Source organism: Peromyscus californicus, unplaced genomic scaffold (assembly GCF_007827085.1).
Source record: "Peromyscus californicus insignis strain IS unplaced genomic scaffold, ASM782708v3 Scaffold_12__1_contigs__length_115047231, whole genome shotgun sequence".
Lineage (NCBI taxonomy): Eukaryota > Metazoa > Chordata > Mammalia > Rodentia > Cricetidae > Peromyscus > Peromyscus californicus.
Genome location: NW_026294413.1, coordinates 55,905,119 through 55,924,565, shown reverse-complemented (window position 1 = coordinate 55,924,565; position 19,447 = coordinate 55,905,119). Strand labels below are relative to the sequence as shown.

The window sequence follows — 19,447 nt, the reverse complement described above, 5'->3', positions numbered from 1 at the left end:
GGGATGCAGAGAAGGAGCCGTGAAGCTGGGCAAGGAACACGTGACCCCATCATTGTGCACCTGAGGCTGGGCAGGGAACACATGACCCCATAAGTGTCTGCCTAAGGCTGGACGGGGAACACATGACTTCATGGGTGTCTGCCTAAGGCTGGGCAGGGAACGTGACTCCATGAGTGTGCACCTGAGGCTGGAGAGGGAACACATGACCCCGTGAGTGAGTGCCTAAGGCTGGACCGGGAACACGTGACTCCATGAGTGTGTACCTAAGGCTGGGCAGGGAACACGTGACTCCATGAGTATGTACCTAAGGCTGGGCAGGGAACACATGACCCCATAAGTGTCTGCCTAAGGCTGGACAGGGAACATGTGACTCTATGAGTGTGCACCTGAGGCTGGGCAGGGAACACATGACCCCATAAATGTCTGCCTAAGGCTGGACAGGGAACACATGACCCCATGAGTGAGTGCCTAAGGCTGGACAGGGAACACATGACCCCATGAGTGAGTGCCTAAGGCTGGACAGGGAACACGTGGCTCCATGAGTGTGTACCTAAAGCTGGGCAGGGGACACATGCCAGGTTGCTTGTGTGTGTGTGAGCTTTGCTGCTCAGTTGTGTGGCTAGAAGTGGAGATTGGCTTTCCCAGAAGAGATTATTTTCTTCCTCCCAACTAACTGCTTGGCCCTTTTTACTATTTTAGAACTGAAGGGAGGGATTATGTATGTTGGTTTTGTAATTTCTGAGTGAGTTTAGCCAACAGAGCAACAGTCCTCATTTGGAACATAGAGCTAACCTGTACTCCAGTGAGAAGAGTCTTCTAAAGTGCATGCAGATGTGTGCCTATTTAACCATGCCTAGCAAAGTGTGTGATACATAAAATCCCCTTTACCATTTAGAAAGAAGAAAGTGTAAGGGACTGAATTACATTTTTGAGTTATTTTGTGAATTTGACTTAAACTGTTACTCATTTTTATCATTTTCTGACTCATTAAGATATTTATAGCAAATCTAATCAGATTATTCACTCCATTAATAAAGTAAATGAATTGTTAAGATTAAATAAACTGTTTTTAATTTGACTCACAGTAAAATCACCACTAAATTGATATTAGGAGTATATAGTGTTAAGACTTTTTTGCTAATGGCCTACTTAACTACCAACAGAATCTAGAAATATGACAAGCTTTTGTTGTAATTTATTAGTTTTCTATTTTTTCTTTGGTGTTGTTTTTTCCCTCAGAGTCTCACTGTGTAACCCAGACTGACTGGAAAACTCTGTGTCCCAGATGATCCACCAACCTTGGATCCTCCTGCCTCTGTATCCCAAGTGATGAGATTATATCTAAATCTGCCTCAGAAAAACCTGCTTTCAAAATATTTTTCAACATTCTGTCGGAGCATTCTAAACCACAACTACTTGGTGCTATTAACAGACCAAGCTTCTACTCTTGAACTAGGGAGATGGCTCAGCCAGTAAAGTGTTAGCCTTGTAAGTGTCAGGACCCGAGTGTGATTAACTGGAGTGAGTTAAGGGCCACTCAAGAAGTTGGGCATGGCAGCCTGAGCTTGTAATCCCAGGGAGAGCTGAGACAGAAGGGAGGATCTTTGGAAGCTCACTGCAGAGCTATCCCAGCCTGCCTGGTGAAGTTCCAGGAAATGAGAGGTGTTCTCTCAAACAGAAGGTGGTCAGCACCTGAGGGAGGACACTTCAGGCTGTCCTTTGCTTTTCACCCACGTGTACACACTAGCACACACATAAATAAAGAAGCAAATAAGCCTGCTGAGGAATCTCTACACTGTTGTGAGAGTTCAGCAGAAAATGTCATGTAAATATCAAAGTGAATTGTTCTGTGTGAAAGTCACTGCTTTGTATTTTGATAGGCGTGCTAGAAGAAGCCAGGTTTTTTGGTATTGACTCACTGATTGAACACCTAGAAGTGGCCATAAAGGTAAGACATTTTTTAATCTTGATCAGTATTACACTTGTCCTAAATGACCCCATGACCCCCATTGATTTTTTTTTTTAATATCTTTTTCAAGAATTCCCAACCACCAGAGGATCATTCACCAATATCCCGAAAGGAATTTGTTCGATTTCTGCTGGCCACTCCAACCAAGTCAGAGCTGCGCTGCCAGGTACCTGAAGCAGACCGTTCACTACATGACCTATTCATATCCAAAAATCTAAGAGCAGTTCCACGGTCCTGAGTGTCTTGGTTTTTTTGTTTTTTTGTTTGTTTATGCAAGATGCAGTCTAATTATGAGCTGTGGCTTTGATTTAATTTTAAAGTGGCTAGTGCAGAGAAGACGGAACAGCCTTTTTTACTATCTGATTGTGCTCCGTGTAGTTCTTGAGTAACACGGAAATTGCAGTCATTTTTAAGTCTATGTGCACAGTTACTGTGTGCGTGGCTGGTCAGTGGCAGAAACTTGGTGTCTTACAGCATTACAGATTTTGAAGACACTACAGTATGCATCTTTTCCCCCCTTAAATAAGAGGATTGGATTTTAGAATTAGTAAAATGATGGTCATCCAGTTTGTCACAATGATGGCTATCAGCAGGTATGTGACAGACTGTGGTCCCTCCTTAGGATGTCCACCTTTCAATGTAGTGTAGCCAGCTCTGTCCTAATATGTGGAGAGAAAACTTCTTTTATGAGAACCCATAAAAGCCACAGACGCCATGTACGCTCAGTTCCATTTGCTTATGCTGATAATAAACTCCAAGTGACAGCCAATGGCTTCTGAAAATTTCAGTGCTTAGTTACAGTAATTAAATTCAGTTCACATAGACAGTTCCAGCATCATGACAGTCTGCTTTTTCATTCCAGGGCCTAAACTTCAGTGGTGCTGATCTTTCCCGTTTGGACCTTCGATACATTAACTTCAAAATGGCCAACTTAAGCCGCTGCAACCTCGCACATGCAAATCTCTGCTGTGCTAATCTTGAACGAGCTGATCTTTCTGGATCAGTGCTCGACGTAAGAATCGTTCTTTAGTCATAGGAAAACGAAAATTTACTGTTGAGCATTCTCAAAAGCAGGAATTGTGTGTTTCTTACAGAGTGTTTCATTCAACACAGATAGTTGACCATGTGGCTGACACTGAGGGGGGCCCTCTAAAAATGGAATGGGTTAGTTTTATTCATATCCTTTGTGAAACGTAGATCTAAAAAGTTAGATCCTGAAATGAGGTTTTAAGCTCCCCAAAGTAGTAGACTAAATTTGTCAGAACTTATACTATTTGCCAACTTATATGTAAAGCCAGAAAGAACATGAAATCCATTGAACCTCATTTGTAAATAGGAAAGATGATGACTAGAAGTATCTGGAGGAGGGGTCTGAAGTGGGTGTGGTAGACATTCTGGAAGTCAGCATCTCCATGGTGCTCTTCCTTTCTCTACACATAGGTGAGAATATGTTGTGTTTATCTGTTTATGCACATGTATGTATGTAGTAGTTACCTGGGTGATTCTGGGATTAGAGGATACATACAGAGCCAGTAACAAATTAAGTTCTTTATGTCAGGGCTCTAGTCTGTTTTATTAAGTAAGCACCAGGTATAGCATTTTGCTTTTGATAGTTATTATATTTTTGTTTTATTCGTTAGCTCAGCCTATTTACCACAACTTCTATATCAAATCTAATTAAGAAAAAAATCAGCCAGTACACATTTTAGATACTGCTACTCTCTCTGTTCTACCTCAGGCTGAATGGTCCAGTTTCAAAATAGGCAAAAGACATAGACTAACAGCATAAAGACAAGTTTGAAGGATTTAGCCTTCATTGAAATTTTGGAAGACTGCTTGGTTTGGGTAGGGTCAGAAAAAGATAAAGACAGATTTAGTCATTTATAAACTGTTTTTCAGATCTGTTTAATTAAGATGTTCTTGTGAACTGAGCCATAATGTCATCTGTACACTAGGACTCAAGAATTTCATTCTCCCTTCCTTAAATAGTGGATATGAAGGCCAGTATATATTTCTGACAAAGTGAAATTCTTTATATAGGAATATATGTTAATAACTGCTAATAAAATTGGCTTATATTGAGGAGGAGTGCCGAGTTGTAAGCTATGAGGGTCAAAGCTAACTTCTCATTGCCTTTGGTATTTGAAATGGCCGTTGATTAATAGCCATGAAGATTGCAATGTTCACAAAACATGGCGTGTGCTAAACATTCTGCCACAAAGGGTGCCCCTATGGCTCCCACCTAGTGCTGAACTTCTCACCCAGTTTATAATTTTGCTTCATTCCATCATAGCCCTAAACCTTTGTGGAGAAATTCTCCACTTTGACTGTAAACCAAAGGTGGTCCCTGTTGCCATCCTGTTCAGGAGTCCATTCCTCGAAGCATGCCTAGGGTATTTCTTCTGCATGCTTTGCCGGTTTTTGACTTATCTGGCTGCATAGAGGCAGATGATTCACTGCTTGTCTCCACCGTATATTCCCAGTACAGCCTTATGGATTGGTGGGAACTTAGAGTGCCAAGTCTGTAGCCTAGAGGCTTGCCAGAGGTCAGCAACCAGTTATTAGAGTGGGAACTAGAATCTAGAGTGTCTTTTCTTTGTATTTGTCTTTCTTTTAAAAGGACTGTTTCATTTGGAAAACACAAAATGTTTATAAAAATTTAATAATGGAGTGAATCTCCATTTTATCTTCATCCATTGGCCTCAGCAAACACTAGCATGAAGTCAGCTTTCTTTTATTTGTACCTTACCACAGAATATTTTTACATAGCACATTACTTCAATATGTTTGTATGTATATTCAAAATATATAGGTTTTTATCTCTTAAAGATAAATGTCATTTAAGAAATATAATATCATTATATATTTTTAAATTTTAACGTTAAATGACCTAACTGGTTTAATCAAAAACATTGCCTCTCTTGGTAATGCACGATAGTTCTTATGACTATGGTGCTGGTGTTACTAGCTGAATTGCATAGTCTCAGAAATGACAACCTGCTCCACATTGATGACGAGAAGGTGAAGTGCTTTGCATGGTTTAAAGATTGAAAATTTACTACAGTTTCTCCTATATTTTCTCCTTCATGAGATCCCAGAGCCCAGCTCTGGATATAGACTTTTACCTGCAGAATTACCTGGGAAATCTGGGTAACTCTCATGTGTCTTATTCAGGAGTATTAATAGAGGGAAAAAGCAAAAAGAGTGACAGTCATTTGTATATGGCAACTTCCTGTCTTGTTAGATTTTCAGGTCCATACATCTAGTCATCCTTCAGTTATTTTGATCTCTTAATGTCCTTATTATATCATCTACCTTGGCAGACCTTCTGTACTTCCTCATTAGGGCCCAGGCATGGAAAGATGGGAGTAAGCAAGTATTTGTCCACTGGCTGTCAGTGGAATGACCTCTCTTGTCTCTTTTTACTAGAAGTGACTGTAAGCTGAGTAAAATTGCACCTATAAACCAAAGATCTTCCTTAATAAGTATGGTTATAACTTGTTTTACACAAAAACAATTATCATGTATATTCTACACTGTAAATTTTAACACACTCAGCTTCTGTTTTGATCGTCACAATTGTGAAGAAGTTTATTAATGTCAGTTTTACAGAAACACTTATCATTTTAATCAATACCTCATAGAGTTCAGGCCCTGAAAGCAATGACTTAAAACTCACATGAATTTTCTAACTTTCTGCTCTCCTCATTATGCATTGTGCTCAGGGTTGGCAATGCCATGTAGCAGTGGGTGATACAGAAAGACTCAAGAAACAGGTGGTTAGTGTTGTACAGATAAATGATAAGGCTGATGGTGGCATTAATGAAATAGGCTGTCATAGTTCAGATTGTATAGCTTCTTTATCGGAACTCATGTTCTATGCAAAGTGGACATGCTGTTGTTAATTTCTTTTAATATAGTTCTTTCAAAAGTTCTCAGTTCTTACTGGATTTCATTAACAGTGTCTTCAGGATAAAAAGAAAGTAACTAATTGCAGATGTGTTGACTTGGGCCTTTCCTATTAATTTCTTTCTTATTGCTTGCACAGATGTTATCAAGTTTAACCCTTACAGCCGGGACTCTTGTGTTCACAGTGTGCAAATCTCCAGGGAGTCAAGATGCTCTGCTCAAACGCAGAAGGCGCATCCCTGAGGCTATGTAATTTCGAGGATCCTTCCGGTCTTAAAGCCAACTTAGAGGGTAAGAGCCTTTGTGCCTGTTCTTGCCTGGACGGAAACCATTAAGTAAAAGTAGTTGTTAGAGGTAAAACAGGAAGGCTGTGGGCAGAGCTTCCTCTGAGGTCAGAACTGGAGAGTCACTTAACTTTGGTCCCAGTCATAAGCTAGTCAGCACCCAGGACACAGGAAATAATCCACAGATGTTTAGTTGAGAAGTTAAGTATCAACCTCTGAAGTTTCGAAGAGAATAAAATATTCTTATGTTGACAAAAAAATGAAGAATTTCAGTTTACCCTGTAGCGTTGTGTCAGGTTTTAATACTTCATTAGTGTTTTGTTGTTTGTGAATTGGGCACTTTATTTACTTGGATTTAGGTGACATGGTACTTGGGTGTCTCCCTGATCATGAATTTACAGAGGCATATTACAGAAGTGCTAATTATCAAAAGACAGTGTTGATTTTTCCCATATAAAGTATTGTTCTAACATTTTATCTTATGCCATAAGAAAATAAATTGCCACCATTGAAATCTATATTGCAAGTTGGTTAAAAGACAGATTTCAAATTTATTTCCAAACTTGTGGGGTCTCGTCTCATTCCCCTCCCTTAAATCATCTTGTACTTTTGCTCTAGTGGTTAACGGTAAATATTTTTAGGTTAAACTCCCCCAAACTTGCTTCTTGCAGGTGCTAATCTGAAAGGCGTGGATATGGAAGGAAGTCAGATGACAGGAATTAACCTTCGAGTTGCCACCTTAAAAAACGCAAAACTGAAGAACTGTAATCTCAGAGGGGCAACTTTGGCAGGAACCGACTTGGAGGTGAGGCTCCAGGCTCTGACAGTTTTAATGAGGAGCATTACTGGTGGGATCATGCAAGCTTACTGACATTGTAAGCACAGTAGTTGGCCGGGAAGCTCACTTAGCATGGCTGGGTGCTGGAAGGTTGTTGCCCTTTCAGTGATTTTTTTCTGAAGGTGGGCATGGAGACTCATACCTGTAATCCCAGCTAAAGTGGAAGGATTGGAATTGGGAGCCTGGACTGGACTAAATAGTGAGACCCCGCACCCTTCTTCCCCTCCAAGAAGTGGGGTAGCAGGGAGTCATTTGCTTCTTGAATGACTTTGAGTTCCAGAGTTAGATCTGATCTGGTATCTAAGTTACAGGTACCAGCTCCAGATGCAGAGGGAGACTATCGCAGTGGTCAGTCAGCATTGATTTCATTTATCTCTGTTTGCTTGGATCTTGCTCAAGATATACTACATTTTTCATAAATTTTAATTCCAAACAGAATTTAATGGGCCAGATTATTTTTTAAACTACTTGAGAAATGTAAATCATTTCCAAGTTTAAGATAGATTCAAAAATAGCCCATTTTAACCTGGCATCATGTTCAGTTTGAATCTCAGCTTGAGATTTTTTATTTTGTTTATTATTTTTCATAAGACCTGTATTCTATGTGTTCTTGATTTATAGATTAGGTAGCTTGTTTGTTTGCATATAAGAACTCGTATAGCTCGAGCTATATATGATTTTCTTTTCTCAGCCCCCACAAGTGCTGGAATCATATGTGTGTGCCTCCATGCCTGGCTCAGTGGCTGCTGTCTACATAGTGCTGTCAAATGCTATTTCCTCCACTGAAGGGTGTGTTGCGTATCTATAGTGGCCACTTAACCACTTAGTTGTTGGATGTTTGAACTTGGTACCACTGAAGCACTCTTCTAAAGAAAATTACTTCATTTTAATTCATTTAAACTTAAGTAGCTACATGTTTCTGGTAGCTGTGTTCTATTGAACAACACAACATGTGGCACAGATAGAATTGTATATGAAAATTTAGATTACTGTAGACGTCTTGATTTGTTTTGTTTTACCCTTGATCTCTTGATAGTTCTTAGGATCAGAGCAGCAAATTCCTTTAATGGCAAAAGGAACTGGCTTTGCACCATTAATACAGTCCTTTCAGTTCTTTTTTCTTTATATATTATGAGTGTTTTGCCTGCTACATATGCTATATGCATGCCTGGTGCCCATGGAGGTCAGAAGAGGCCATTCAATGGATCCCTTGGAACTTGAGTTGCAGATCATTGTGAGCTGCTATGAATACTGGGAAAAGCATTTAACTGGGGGCTTGCTTAAACTTTCAGAGGCCTAGTCCATTATCATCATGGTAGGAAGCATGGCGGCAGGCAGGCATGCTGCTGGAGAAGTAGCTGAGAACTACATCCTGATCCATAAGCAGAGGGTCGGAGGGAGGAAGGGGGAGCGAGTACACACCTGGCATGGGCTTTTGAAATCTCAAATCCACCCCTGGTGACACACTTCCTCCAACAGGGCCACACCTCCCAATCCTCCTAATCCTTTCAAACAGCTCTACTCCCTGGTAACTAAGCATTCAAATATTTGAGCCTATGGGGGCCATTCCTATTCAGACCACCACAGTGCATTAGTAGAAGTTTTTCAAAAATGGGAACATTTGGAAATATTGTTCTACCATGTCCAGAAATAACTTTATGGGGAACCAAGTTCCATCCTAAATCACTTGAGCTCCATGAGTCTTGTTTTGTCTTACAGAACTGTGATTTGTCGGGGTGTGACCTCCAGGAAGCCAACCTGAGAGGTTCCAACGTGAAGGGTGCCATATTTGAAGAGATGCTGACACCATTACATATGTCCCAGAGTGTCAGATGAGAGCGGCAAGAGCTGGAGGAAGAGGTCCCTGATGAAAAGCTGTCCTCATTTTCTTTCTCCATCCATCAAGTTGTCCAGAGGAGATACCATTGTAAGGGAATTCGAGGCAAATGCCTGTTCCCAGAGGTGCATAAGAGGAAACAATTGAGTTTCCCCGCATTGTGACTGTAACAGAAGAACACTCTGTTTATAGATGTAGGGAAGTAGATCATGCTGCTGCATTTCCAGTGGAGGTGGGGCATTTGTCTGGTTTCTGACCAGGAGTAGTATCTATTATATTTGCTTTTATATAGGCATTGTGTGGAAGTACCATCTTGGTTTAAGATGCATTTGAGAATTTTAATTTATGAAAAGCACAATATATGCACAAATATATTTATTGAACACCTAGATGCAGTAAGGATGTTTAAATTGTTAAACGTCTTGAAAACTGAAGAGTTGTTCAGGTTTATAAATAGCTTTAGTGATGCCTTCCCTCTTCAAATCCCTATCATCATGCGAGTGTGGTGAGGGTAAGACTCCCTATGGCTCTTTTCTGATTCATTTCTGTAATGTTTACTTTTTGAGAAAAAAAAAAGACAGTAGCTAAACTTGAGTCATATTCTGTCCTCACATTTTGAGACAGGACGGAAGGAAAGACCTCGTAAATCATTCTGCAGGAGGACGGATCCACCAGTTGCTGCAGCTGTGCATGCTGCAGCTGTGCATGCCTCAGCTTAGGGCGAGTTCCATTCTGCACCAGATTAGGCTGCTCTGTCCATTCACTAGTCCAGTTCTCGTGCTCAGTTATCACAAGCATAGGAAGATACTTCTGAACCAAAACACCAAGCTGTATCCTCAGCACAGTTCTTGTAATGCCAAGTAGTTTATACAGGACCAGCTTAAAATAGATATTCAATCTAAATCCACTGCAGTTGGAGCTATAAAGTATGAATAAATCCTGCAGAGTCCCCTATGAGAAAGCAACATCAGATAATTACAGCTAAAATCCTACAGTGGGGACTAAGGAATTCTAAACTGATGGTCTGATTGTAGCCACCAAAAAAATTGATGACTAAAAATTAAGCATTTGACTAGTATAAGCGGCATTATCAATCAGTCAGTAACTGTGGCTCTTAATTAAATTTTTTTTTTCTGTTGTCTTGTTTGTAAGTGAAATTTTAGTCCAGTTTTCTTGTGCAAGAACAGCAGTAGGGTCTTCTTAGTGGGTGTCCCAGTGTCCTTACGTGTTTTCTAAGAGCAGGGATAGAAGCTGTGTCCAAATGGGTTCTAAATCCTACAGACTGGTCAGCTTGAGGTAGTGAATCATCACAGGTGACCTTGTCTCCTTTAGGAGAGTGGCATGTCTTCATTATTCTGTAGCTTATTCTTCTATCTACATATGCAAAGCTTTCCTTCACAGTAAAGGGCTCACATGCACAGTGGCAGGAGAGTACTCCTTTACAGGGAGAGGAAAGCAACTTTGAAAATGAATTATTTTCTTTGCATTATTATTTTTACCAAGACAGAGAAGTATTGTATTGAGAGATACCTATTTTCATAATCAATATGTGCCTAAATTATATTTAACTCATTTCACTGCACTCTATTTTCAATAATTATAGACTATGTTCATTCACTGAATGGTCCTCTGCAGACTTGAGACTGCAGAAGCAGCTGAAAGATGTAAACACAGTATGCTTGGGAACTGCAGGGTTCAGATCTGATGTAAACTGCATTAATAAACAGTGTGGAACGCTGACAGGCTGTTTCTGCTCTTGCTTTTGAAAGTCAACATTTTCTCCATTTCACACAGTTATTCATGATGGTGCCATGCAGGAGCCAACTGCATAGTGCCCTTAATGGATTAGTTCTGTTGGACAAGCCATTAAAGCAAATTCACTACGTGGTTTCATGATCCTCTTTTCAGAGACTACCATGCTACAGCACTTTTGGTTTTACATTAAGGAAGATATCCAGTGGTTTGTGTTGCTCTGTAGCTGACGAATATCACTATTCATTTGCTGTGTTGAGCAAGAAAAATGGTTTTGCCTGAAGTCTAGGACAGAGTCCTAAGAAAGGGAAGGGCTCCAAATAGTAACACTTGTGTTATCCTTAGCAGTGGTCATGTGTGTATATAGGTTAAAATAGAGACTTGTGGGAGGGCTGCAGAAAGGTTCTCAGCCAAAATCAGTTAGATGATTTCCGTTGGTAAGATTCAGTTCTCCACTTCGGTAACTGTCTAAGGCAGGATAGACTCTGGTATGGTCAAGTTCCTCAGCAACCATTTGAAGGGATTTGGAGTAAGAAATGTAAAGTCATTATGATAGCTTTCTCTATTAATCAAGACCTATTTTCTCCAGTTCATTTTATGAATGTTATTTATGTCATAAGCCCGCTCCAAGTCACCTTTAAATCATTTTTTATACATGAAAAATTCTAGAATGATATTAAATTCCCCCAAGGAAGTAGTATCTTTAAAATGAAAAGCGTCAAACTACAAAGAAAAGTGGTTTCATTATTTCAGGATAAAGCATGTTCCCCAAGGCTTCATTCTCAGACCTCTCACTGCCTGGCTTAGTGGTGTGAGCTACAGTTGGCCCCACAGTCCTCCTGCTGAGATTTTACATTAGGGCAAGAAAGAGGTTGTTCACCTGTCATTCAGGAAGGTACAAAAGCATTGTGGTCATTTTGAGCTACTTAAATGCTCAAAATGAAGTAGTTTTCCCCTATAAAAACGTTTTTGAATTTAGAAAAGAAAATTGTGACAATTATAAAGTCCAGTTATTTAAACCCAGTTGATCAATTTCAGGTCTTTGGTAAGTTGGCTTAAGCATGCAATCATGAGAGATCTATAAGTGTGTCTCTAAGCCTCAAAACCTCACTGATTGCATAATGGCTTAATAGCTTATTTGATGCTGTAGAAAGTAGGACATTGGTTTCTGTCCTTAGGCCCTGTGTGACCTGAGACAAGACTAAGTGTACTTAGGCCAAGGCATATCTGTATTTTCAGTCTTGTGTTGCCATGTTCACAAACGTTTTCAAATGTTTTAAAATCAATATAGAAATATTGAGGCTCACTGACGACAGGGGTCCACATCTTTATCATACTGTTAGTACTAGCCAAATGCCACAGTTGTTTTTTGTTTGTTTTTTGGTTTTTTTTTCTGAGTGACACTTAGAAGCACATCTCTAACAAACAAAATACAGTGGACCGTTTGAAGCAAACTTGTTTCAACTTGAGGAGTTCTTACTGAAAACTCACCTCACTTGCACGTTCTAGTGAGATGAGGTCCCACTGTTTGTGTCAGAGTCGCATGCTAGTGAAGTTACTAAGTGAAATGATAGTCACTAAAGTCCCTCTTCCCTCGCCTGTCATGAGGAGTGGGCAGAGATCACCTAGGAAGCCTGAGAGTAGTACTTATCACTAGAAACCCTTGCAAGTGGAATTACTTCAGAGAACATGGGGCAATGACTGATGGGGTTAGTATCCTACCATCAATGTTGCCAATCTCAGCTGTATAAGATCGAATACCGTGTTATTTTTAAAGCATTACAGCGTAGGTAGTGTACCAGCTTTTACAATGTATGGTACATAGATAGAGGTTTCATTCTGTATCAGATAAAGTATCTTGGAGGCTGAAATCAAGGCGGGTCTGCCAAACCTGGTCAAAAGTCCCTTCATTTATCCAGGGACTCATGGAATCTCTATGTGTTAAATGCCGACTAGATGCAAAGAGTTATGAACGGGCAGGAAGCACAGACCTGACTTTCATAGGTTATAGACATTATGTTCATGTGTGTGTATGTGTGCATGAATGCCACACAGCATGCACATGGAGCTGAGAGGACAACTTGAGAGAATCAATTCTCTTACTCCACCGTGTGGGGCCCTGGCATTAAACTCAGATCAGCAGGCCGCTTCACCAGCCCTAAATTAGATCTTTTAGATTGGGAACAACACACACCATGATTATCTGATTTAAAAATTTTCCTTTTACAGAGACCCAAATGCTAAGACTGGCTCCCCAGGCCAGCTTTCTGTATTTGTTGCTTAACTTCCCTGTGAAAGTGTGTGTGTGTGTGTGTGTGTGTGTGTGTGTGTGTGTGTGTGTGTGTGTGTGTGTTTAGCTTACCCAAGACATCAGTTTTCCTTGAACTCCATAGGGCTCCTCAGGGGAGCACAGCATAGCTAGATTTTAATCCCTTAGAACAGTGACTTCAGCTGTGAAAGTTTTAGCTAAGATTTTAATGACCAGGTTTAACAGATAGACCAGCAGGTGTCCCAATTACACTCTCCATTAAAAGGCTTTTGGTGAGGATTTAAATGTTATTATTAAAACCTTCGTCTGTACTGCACTGCACCTTGTCATTCAGCTGCGGGGAAGATTTCAATGTCCCAAGAAAAAAAATTCATATAAAAAGGAAGCCAGGAGAACAGAAACATCGCAGCACTCAACTCACCAAAGAAGCTTGATATCTCTGGCTTCCACTTCCCAACAGGTAAAATTCTTTGTACTTCTACCACTATTTTTAATGCTGCTTGTTACTGTATGTCGAAAGGGGATTTTGCACTCAAGGGTCAAGCCTAGATGTGATGGTATCCAAGGAAGCCTTGCCCTTCACTGACTGACCTTATCAACCATCAGCCTTGGGGGGAGATCCAACCTTGGAGGAGCCCAGCAGCTCATGGCCCAGTGTTGGACATTGATTTTAGCTTCATCCTCATCAGATGAAATTAATTTGGAGGCACATTTTTATCAACTAACTCTAGGCTTACTTGGCAAGGGGGCCATTCGAGCTAGGTGTCTCCACCCAGATCAGTATAGAGTTCTCTCTCAGTCTTGAAGCTGGTCCGACCAGCTGTAATGGTAGGTAATACCATCTTAAAGACTAGATGGCAGACAGGAACATGCCAGCAGTGCCACAGGGCAGCCATTTAAAGTCAAGCAACCTCTTATTAACCGGAGACCTCTAGGAGGAGCTGCTTTTTCAGAGCTGATGGCCCAGTTCTAACTTCATGAATGACGAAGTTGAGAACTGCTTGTAAGGGGGAGGGTACAGGCAAAGTGAATTTGGTAAGGGATGAATTATGGGTGTCAGGTAACCAAAGAAATAAAAATAAAAATGGGTTACGTTGCCACAAAAAAAAAAAAAAAAAGTGCTGAAGATGCCAGAATCAAGTACGGGTGCTTGTCCCCAATGTCTAAGATGCTCAAGACAGGCATCTAAGATGCCCCAGTGTTTCACTGTCTGCATGAAATGCATCCCAGTGCACGACTCCCTCTGCTGCTTCTGCAGGGTCAGTGGTACAGACGCTGGTCTCTCTGTGATGCACTCTTTATTTTCACTCCCTTCAGTCTGGGTCTGTCGTGATGGTGTCTTGATGTCCCTTAGAGTGGAGATGATCCCCAAGCTGACGGCTGCTGTTCTTCTGCTGAGCCTGTGTTTGGAAGGCTGCTCCAGCCAGCACTGGTCCTATGGATTGCGCCCTGGAGGAAAGAGAAATGCTGAACACTTGGTTGATTCTTTCCAAGAGGTAAGCTTCCCCGCACTGCCTCACTTCGAGCTGTGTGGGCCGTGCCATGCGAGCCCCAGCAGCGTTACTCAGTTTACCCTAACTACTGACTGCAGTGAGACAAGACTCCATGGAGCGGAAGCCAGGTTCCTCCTTGCACCTTTGCCAGAGACAAAGGACACAAACGGCAGGACAGATTGAAGAGAGTGAGACACCAAGTTCATGATGAGGCACCATGCTCTCAAATATCTATCATTAAATCAATACTCTTGTGTAATTCACCAGCAAGTGTCTACATCCAGGACACAGTGCTGTTATTTCTTGTCACCGATAGAGACATTAAAGAGCCTGGAGAATGTTTAACTCCATGAATTATCACACTTAAGATTGTGAGGTGGGAAACGTACTAGATTTAATTTCCTCCAGATTAGGCAGCGGTGCCAGCACCAGCATTAATGTCTGGACACTTACCTTAAAACTTCACTTTAGGATGGGGACGATTACATGAGAGAAGCCATTTATATTAGCTGATTAGTTCAACCAGTAACTCAGAGCTGAGAAGAAATGTAGCTGAGAAACTTAACCAAGGTATCGTCTGGTTTTTGAAGATACAATGAAGCCCCAGAATCTGGAGCCAGTTTCATTTCTGTTGTGGTAAAACACACTGATCAAACGTAATTTAGGAGAAAACGGTTTATGTGGCTTACAGTTCCAGCGAGTCCATCGTTGTGGGGAAGTGAAGGCAGGAACTCGAAACAGCTAGTTACATCCATAGTCAAGAACAGAGACAGAATAAATGTCCGTATGCCTAGTACCCAGCTTACTTCCCAGGACCCAAAGCCAGGGAATGGTGCTGCCCACAGTGGACTTCACCTTCCCATATCAGTGAACCATCAAGAGAATCCCCCTAGATATGCCCACAGGCCATAGACAGTCTCTTCCCAGGTGATGCTACAAACTGACTATTAAAAACAACCATCACAACTCCGCCCCTCGTCAATTTGATACACAGATGCACCACTTGAAGCTAGTTCCAGGCTAGACCTGGATCCACAGTGGTCTCAGCGCAGTCTAGGATGGAGTGAAACCCTGTTTGAAATACAACGAAAGAGCAGCAGCGACAAAAACCACGTAACAAACCGAAGGCCAGCCCAGTCAGGACTGTAACCTTCCTGCACTTTTTGTGTTCTCTCTGTTGGTGAGGCTCAGAGCACCTCACTCTCGTCTGAGAGAACACCATCTCTTCTTGCTGTCCCCATCTCCTCTGAACTCCAGCTCACTCTTTAAAAAAGTGCATCCATAAACTTCCCCAGACCTCCCATTCAGCCTCAATGCCCAGTCCTCTCCACAGACAAATCTTGGTGGAAATGGAAAACTGTTTTGTTTCTTTATCTTCATCTCTGAGAATCTCATTCTTTATCTCCAGATGGGTGAGGACGTGGATCAGCTGGCAGAACCCCAGCACTTCAAATGCACGGTCCACTGGCCCCGTTCGCCCCTCAGGGACCTGCGAGGAGCTCTGGTGAGTTACAGTGGCCACCGCGTAGAGCTAGAGTCAGAAAGGAGTTGGGATACAGTGACCTAGCACCACGTCAGAGCTACCCGAGTCACTCCTGCAGCAGGGCCCTGGATATCTTACAGTGTTCACTCTGCTTAGATAGCTCTCATGTTTGGAAACTATTTTTGTTCTGAAATAGATTTAATTGTCTATATAACCATTTATACTAATCCCAGATTCAGCCTTTGGAATGACCAGCAAATTTCTGCCCACTGTAATCCTCCAATTTTTCAAAGAATACTCAACCCCTCAGCTACTCATTTCTGAGCCGATTCCTGCCCTTGGCTTGATTCAGCCATTGCTTCCAGGACCCTGGGCACTGTAGAAACCAAGAGCAAGGCTCTAGGTCACTCCTCTGCTTTGGATTACAATAGTCAAAACTTATAACGTTTACAACTCAGAGCCACAGGTTTGACTTGTAGTTTTGTTAGGCCTAAGTGCCCACCATTCTCATTCTGTCTCCCCTCTGTCCTCTGGGTACTGGGTATTGATCCCAGGTAAGATCATGTACTGACAGGCACTGTACCACTGGATTATATCCTTAGCCCTCCTCCTGCTTAAAAAATAAATCTTTTTAGTGTGAGACCGAGTCTCACTTTCTCAGGCTGGCTTCAGACTTGCGCAGCCCAAGCTGGACTTGAACTTGAGGTTCCCTTCAGCCTCCAGAGAAGCTACAGTTACAGGGGTGTGTAACCACTCTGGCTGTGATATTGGTTGTTCATGAGAACAGAAGTAGGAAACAAACTGAATGGGAAAACTGAACCTAGAATTGAGTGTCAGTGTTCTGGGAGCTGCTTTCCTATTCATTCACGGCACTCAGAAAGCGTATGGCCAACTACCCGTTACTCAGAGAAGCAGGGAAATCAATCCTTGGGAAATGATGCCTGAAGATAAGATTGATTGTTAAAAATTTTCTCCATTGACTTCAAATTCCACCCAGTGGACAAAGATGAAGGTAGGCAGACATCTCTGTTTCTTTCTTGTTCTAAGCTTGCTTATAGCCCAATCAAAATAACGAGCTGAAATTCCCTAGACATGGCATCCTGAAGGACTCCATGGAAAGGCCAATTTGACCCAGATCCTTCCTCACAATGTCATCCTTTTAGCCATGAATGCAGATTTTAGGATGTCAACAGCTACAAGACACTGTCTGACTGCCATGTTTCTAGTACTTTTGAATGAATGACAGATGCACTTCTTAGATCTGAATTTTAGAAAATACATGTCAGAAACAATGAAATTCAACTAGTCATGCCAACATTGATGTGCATGTTACGTATTTTTCAGGAGAGTCTGATTGAAGAGGAAAGCAGGCAGAAGAAGATGTAAATGCATTGGCCCCGAAGGATCCACAACATCCAAGTATGACAGGGACATTGAAATTTGTAGCTGTGTGGCTTTCGGCATTTGTATACCCAGCAGCATGGATTTCATAATAAAGTGATGTGTTGTGGGTCAAGTACTGTAAGTGTGATGTGCCTCTGACTCTGAGCTCAGGATGCTCTTTTAAACTTCTTTTTTTTTTTATTCTTTGTGTCTTTCACATCATGCATCTTGATCCCATTCATTTCCCGTCCCTTCCATATCTTCAATCTGCCCTTGGCAACCGCCACACCAAAGGAAATAAAAGTTTAAGAGAAAAAAAGAAAATTTCATCATGGAAGCTGTAGTGTGACACAGTGAGTCACGCAGTAAACCCTTTTATCCATATATCTTACTTGCAAGTGTTCATTGCAAGATCTGGTTTGAGGCCTCTGGTTTCAGCTATACCATCACACTGGGCCCTCACTGGGACTCCCTTGTATATCCTGTTATTGTCCTGTGTCATTTAGATACTGCAGCTTTGGGGCTGTAGGATCAGCCCCTTCACATGCTCCTGCAGATCGTAGATGAGGTGGATGTCGGGGTGGGCCAACTCATAACCCTGGTTCTGGGCCTGGGTGGTTGCAGGGTTGTTGAGCTCACCAGCTCACCACCACCATCACCACCACCACCACCACCACCACCATGGTGAGCTCTCCAGCATTGCCCTGGCTAGTTCACCCCTTGCAGTGATAAGTAAGAGGCAGGGCCAGTTCTGCTTTCATGCCCTCAGAGTTGGCTTTCCCACAGTTGCACCTTCAGAGCCAGCTCTCCTGTTGCCCAGGCGAAGTGCAGGGGCCACTCTCCTAAGTGCTGCAGCCAGTGAGAGGCAGGCACAGCTCTCCAGCTCTCATGACCTCAGGGCCAGCTCTCCCATGCACATGTTCTCAGCAGGTTCGCCAGCATCCCTGTCAGTTGGGTCAGCTCTACTGTGCTGCCCAGGAGAGGTGCGGGGCCCACTTTCCCAAGTGCTGCAGCTGGTGAGGGGGAGGATCAGCTCCCTACCCCTCTATGGGTGTCAGGGCAAGGTGGGGTGAATGCAGCTCTTTAGATGAGGACATGGTAGATGGCAAAGAAAACACAATGATGTGTCTTGTTGACTAGGAGACGCAACCCATGGCTCACATCCACCTTGCATTCACAAAGAGAGTGGTCATATACTGGTTGAGGTCAGAGGAAGCTAGTTCACCTGGTTTCTATAGGATTATAACTGCATCCTGACTTCTAAAAGTCAGGTGCATCCATGGCCATGTGTTTGTGCTGCAGGGAAAGAACTGTCCTCCCTCTTCAAGTCAGCTAGAATCAATCCCATTGATGCAGAGGAGAGGCAGAGCCTTTTGGGCTCCTGGTCCAGTGATCCTTCTGGCTCCATATTGTCTTGCCAGGTGGTATGAGCTTCAGGACTACTTCAGTTTTCTATTGCTATAGCAAAATCCCTGAGGCTAGGTAATTTAGGGAAAGGTGGTTTCTTTTGGCTCATAGTTTTAGAGGCTAAACTGTCCAAACTTGGGTGGCCATATCCTTTATGTTGTATCATAATCTGGGGGACAGCATCATGTTGTGGAACCACACATCACAGTGGCATAGGATGTTCAGAGGATGCTAAACACTGGGTGGCTTTCACTTTATAACTACCTATTCTCACACTAATTGATTTCATCTCACAGGACCTCACTCACTTTCATGAGACAGGCATTAGTCCACTCTGAAGGTGCTTTCACCATGATCCAAAGACCCACCTCTTCCTAAAGGTTTGACCACTGTGGGAACAGGCTTCCAGAATGTGAATCTTTAGGACACACACCACATCCAAACCATAGCAGGGACCAGGGTCTACCACTGTTTTCCTTCCTGAGAACTTCTATATTTAAGAAAAAGAAATGTACACAGTCCACTGGCGAGAGAACCTGGTGGTCCCTTGCCCCCCGGCCACCTTTCATCTTCCATAAGGACAGTCAGGCTTCATGCTAGATAGACATGCACAAATATCTTCAAGCACGCGATGGGAACTAACCATGACTGTCTTCACTTTGAAGTGATGGAACCAACGCTCAGGGGTTAGGAGAGCCACTCAGTTCCACTGGATCTGCACTTACCACTCCCTAAACTGCACAGCAAGGAACAGCCGATGAAGCTGAGCCAGGGGAGGGTTTGTTTGTAGGAATGGAAACAGGAAACTGGGGCTGATCGTCAA

At 42.3% G+C, this 19,447-nt stretch overlaps 2 protein-coding genes across 2 annotated transcripts in view; both read left to right on the top strand.

Annotated features, from left to right (window-relative positions):
* Kctd9 (potassium channel tetramerization domain containing 9) overlaps positions 1-10,577 on the top strand; it is a 30,154-nt gene extending 19,577 nt beyond the window's left edge. Inside the window, exons 7-12 of the mRNA XM_052732868.1 lie at positions 1,881-1,948; positions 2,040-2,135; positions 2,832-2,981; positions 6,064-6,169; positions 6,834-6,967; positions 8,720-10,577. Of these exons, the coding sequence (XP_052588828.1) occupies positions 1,881-1,948; positions 2,040-2,135; positions 2,832-2,981; positions 6,064-6,169; positions 6,834-6,967; positions 8,720-8,836 (671 nt within the window). The 3' untranslated portion in view covers positions 8,837-10,577. The remainder of the gene's footprint in view (positions 1-1,880; positions 1,949-2,039; positions 2,136-2,831; positions 2,982-6,063; positions 6,170-6,833; positions 6,968-8,719) is intronic.
* Positions 10,578-10,705: 128 nt separating this feature from the next.
* On the top strand, positions 10,706-17,354 carry Gnrh1 (gonadotropin releasing hormone 1). The gene is made up of 3 exons (XM_052732869.1): positions 10,706-14,354; positions 15,760-15,855; positions 17,179-17,354. The coding sequence occupies exons 1-3, from the start codon at positions 13,986-13,988 to the stop codon at positions 17,218-17,220; spliced, it is 507 nt and encodes a 168-aa protein (XP_052588829.1). The 5' UTR covers positions 10,706-13,985; the 3' UTR covers positions 17,221-17,354.
* Positions 17,355-19,447: the final 2,093 nt, after the last annotated feature.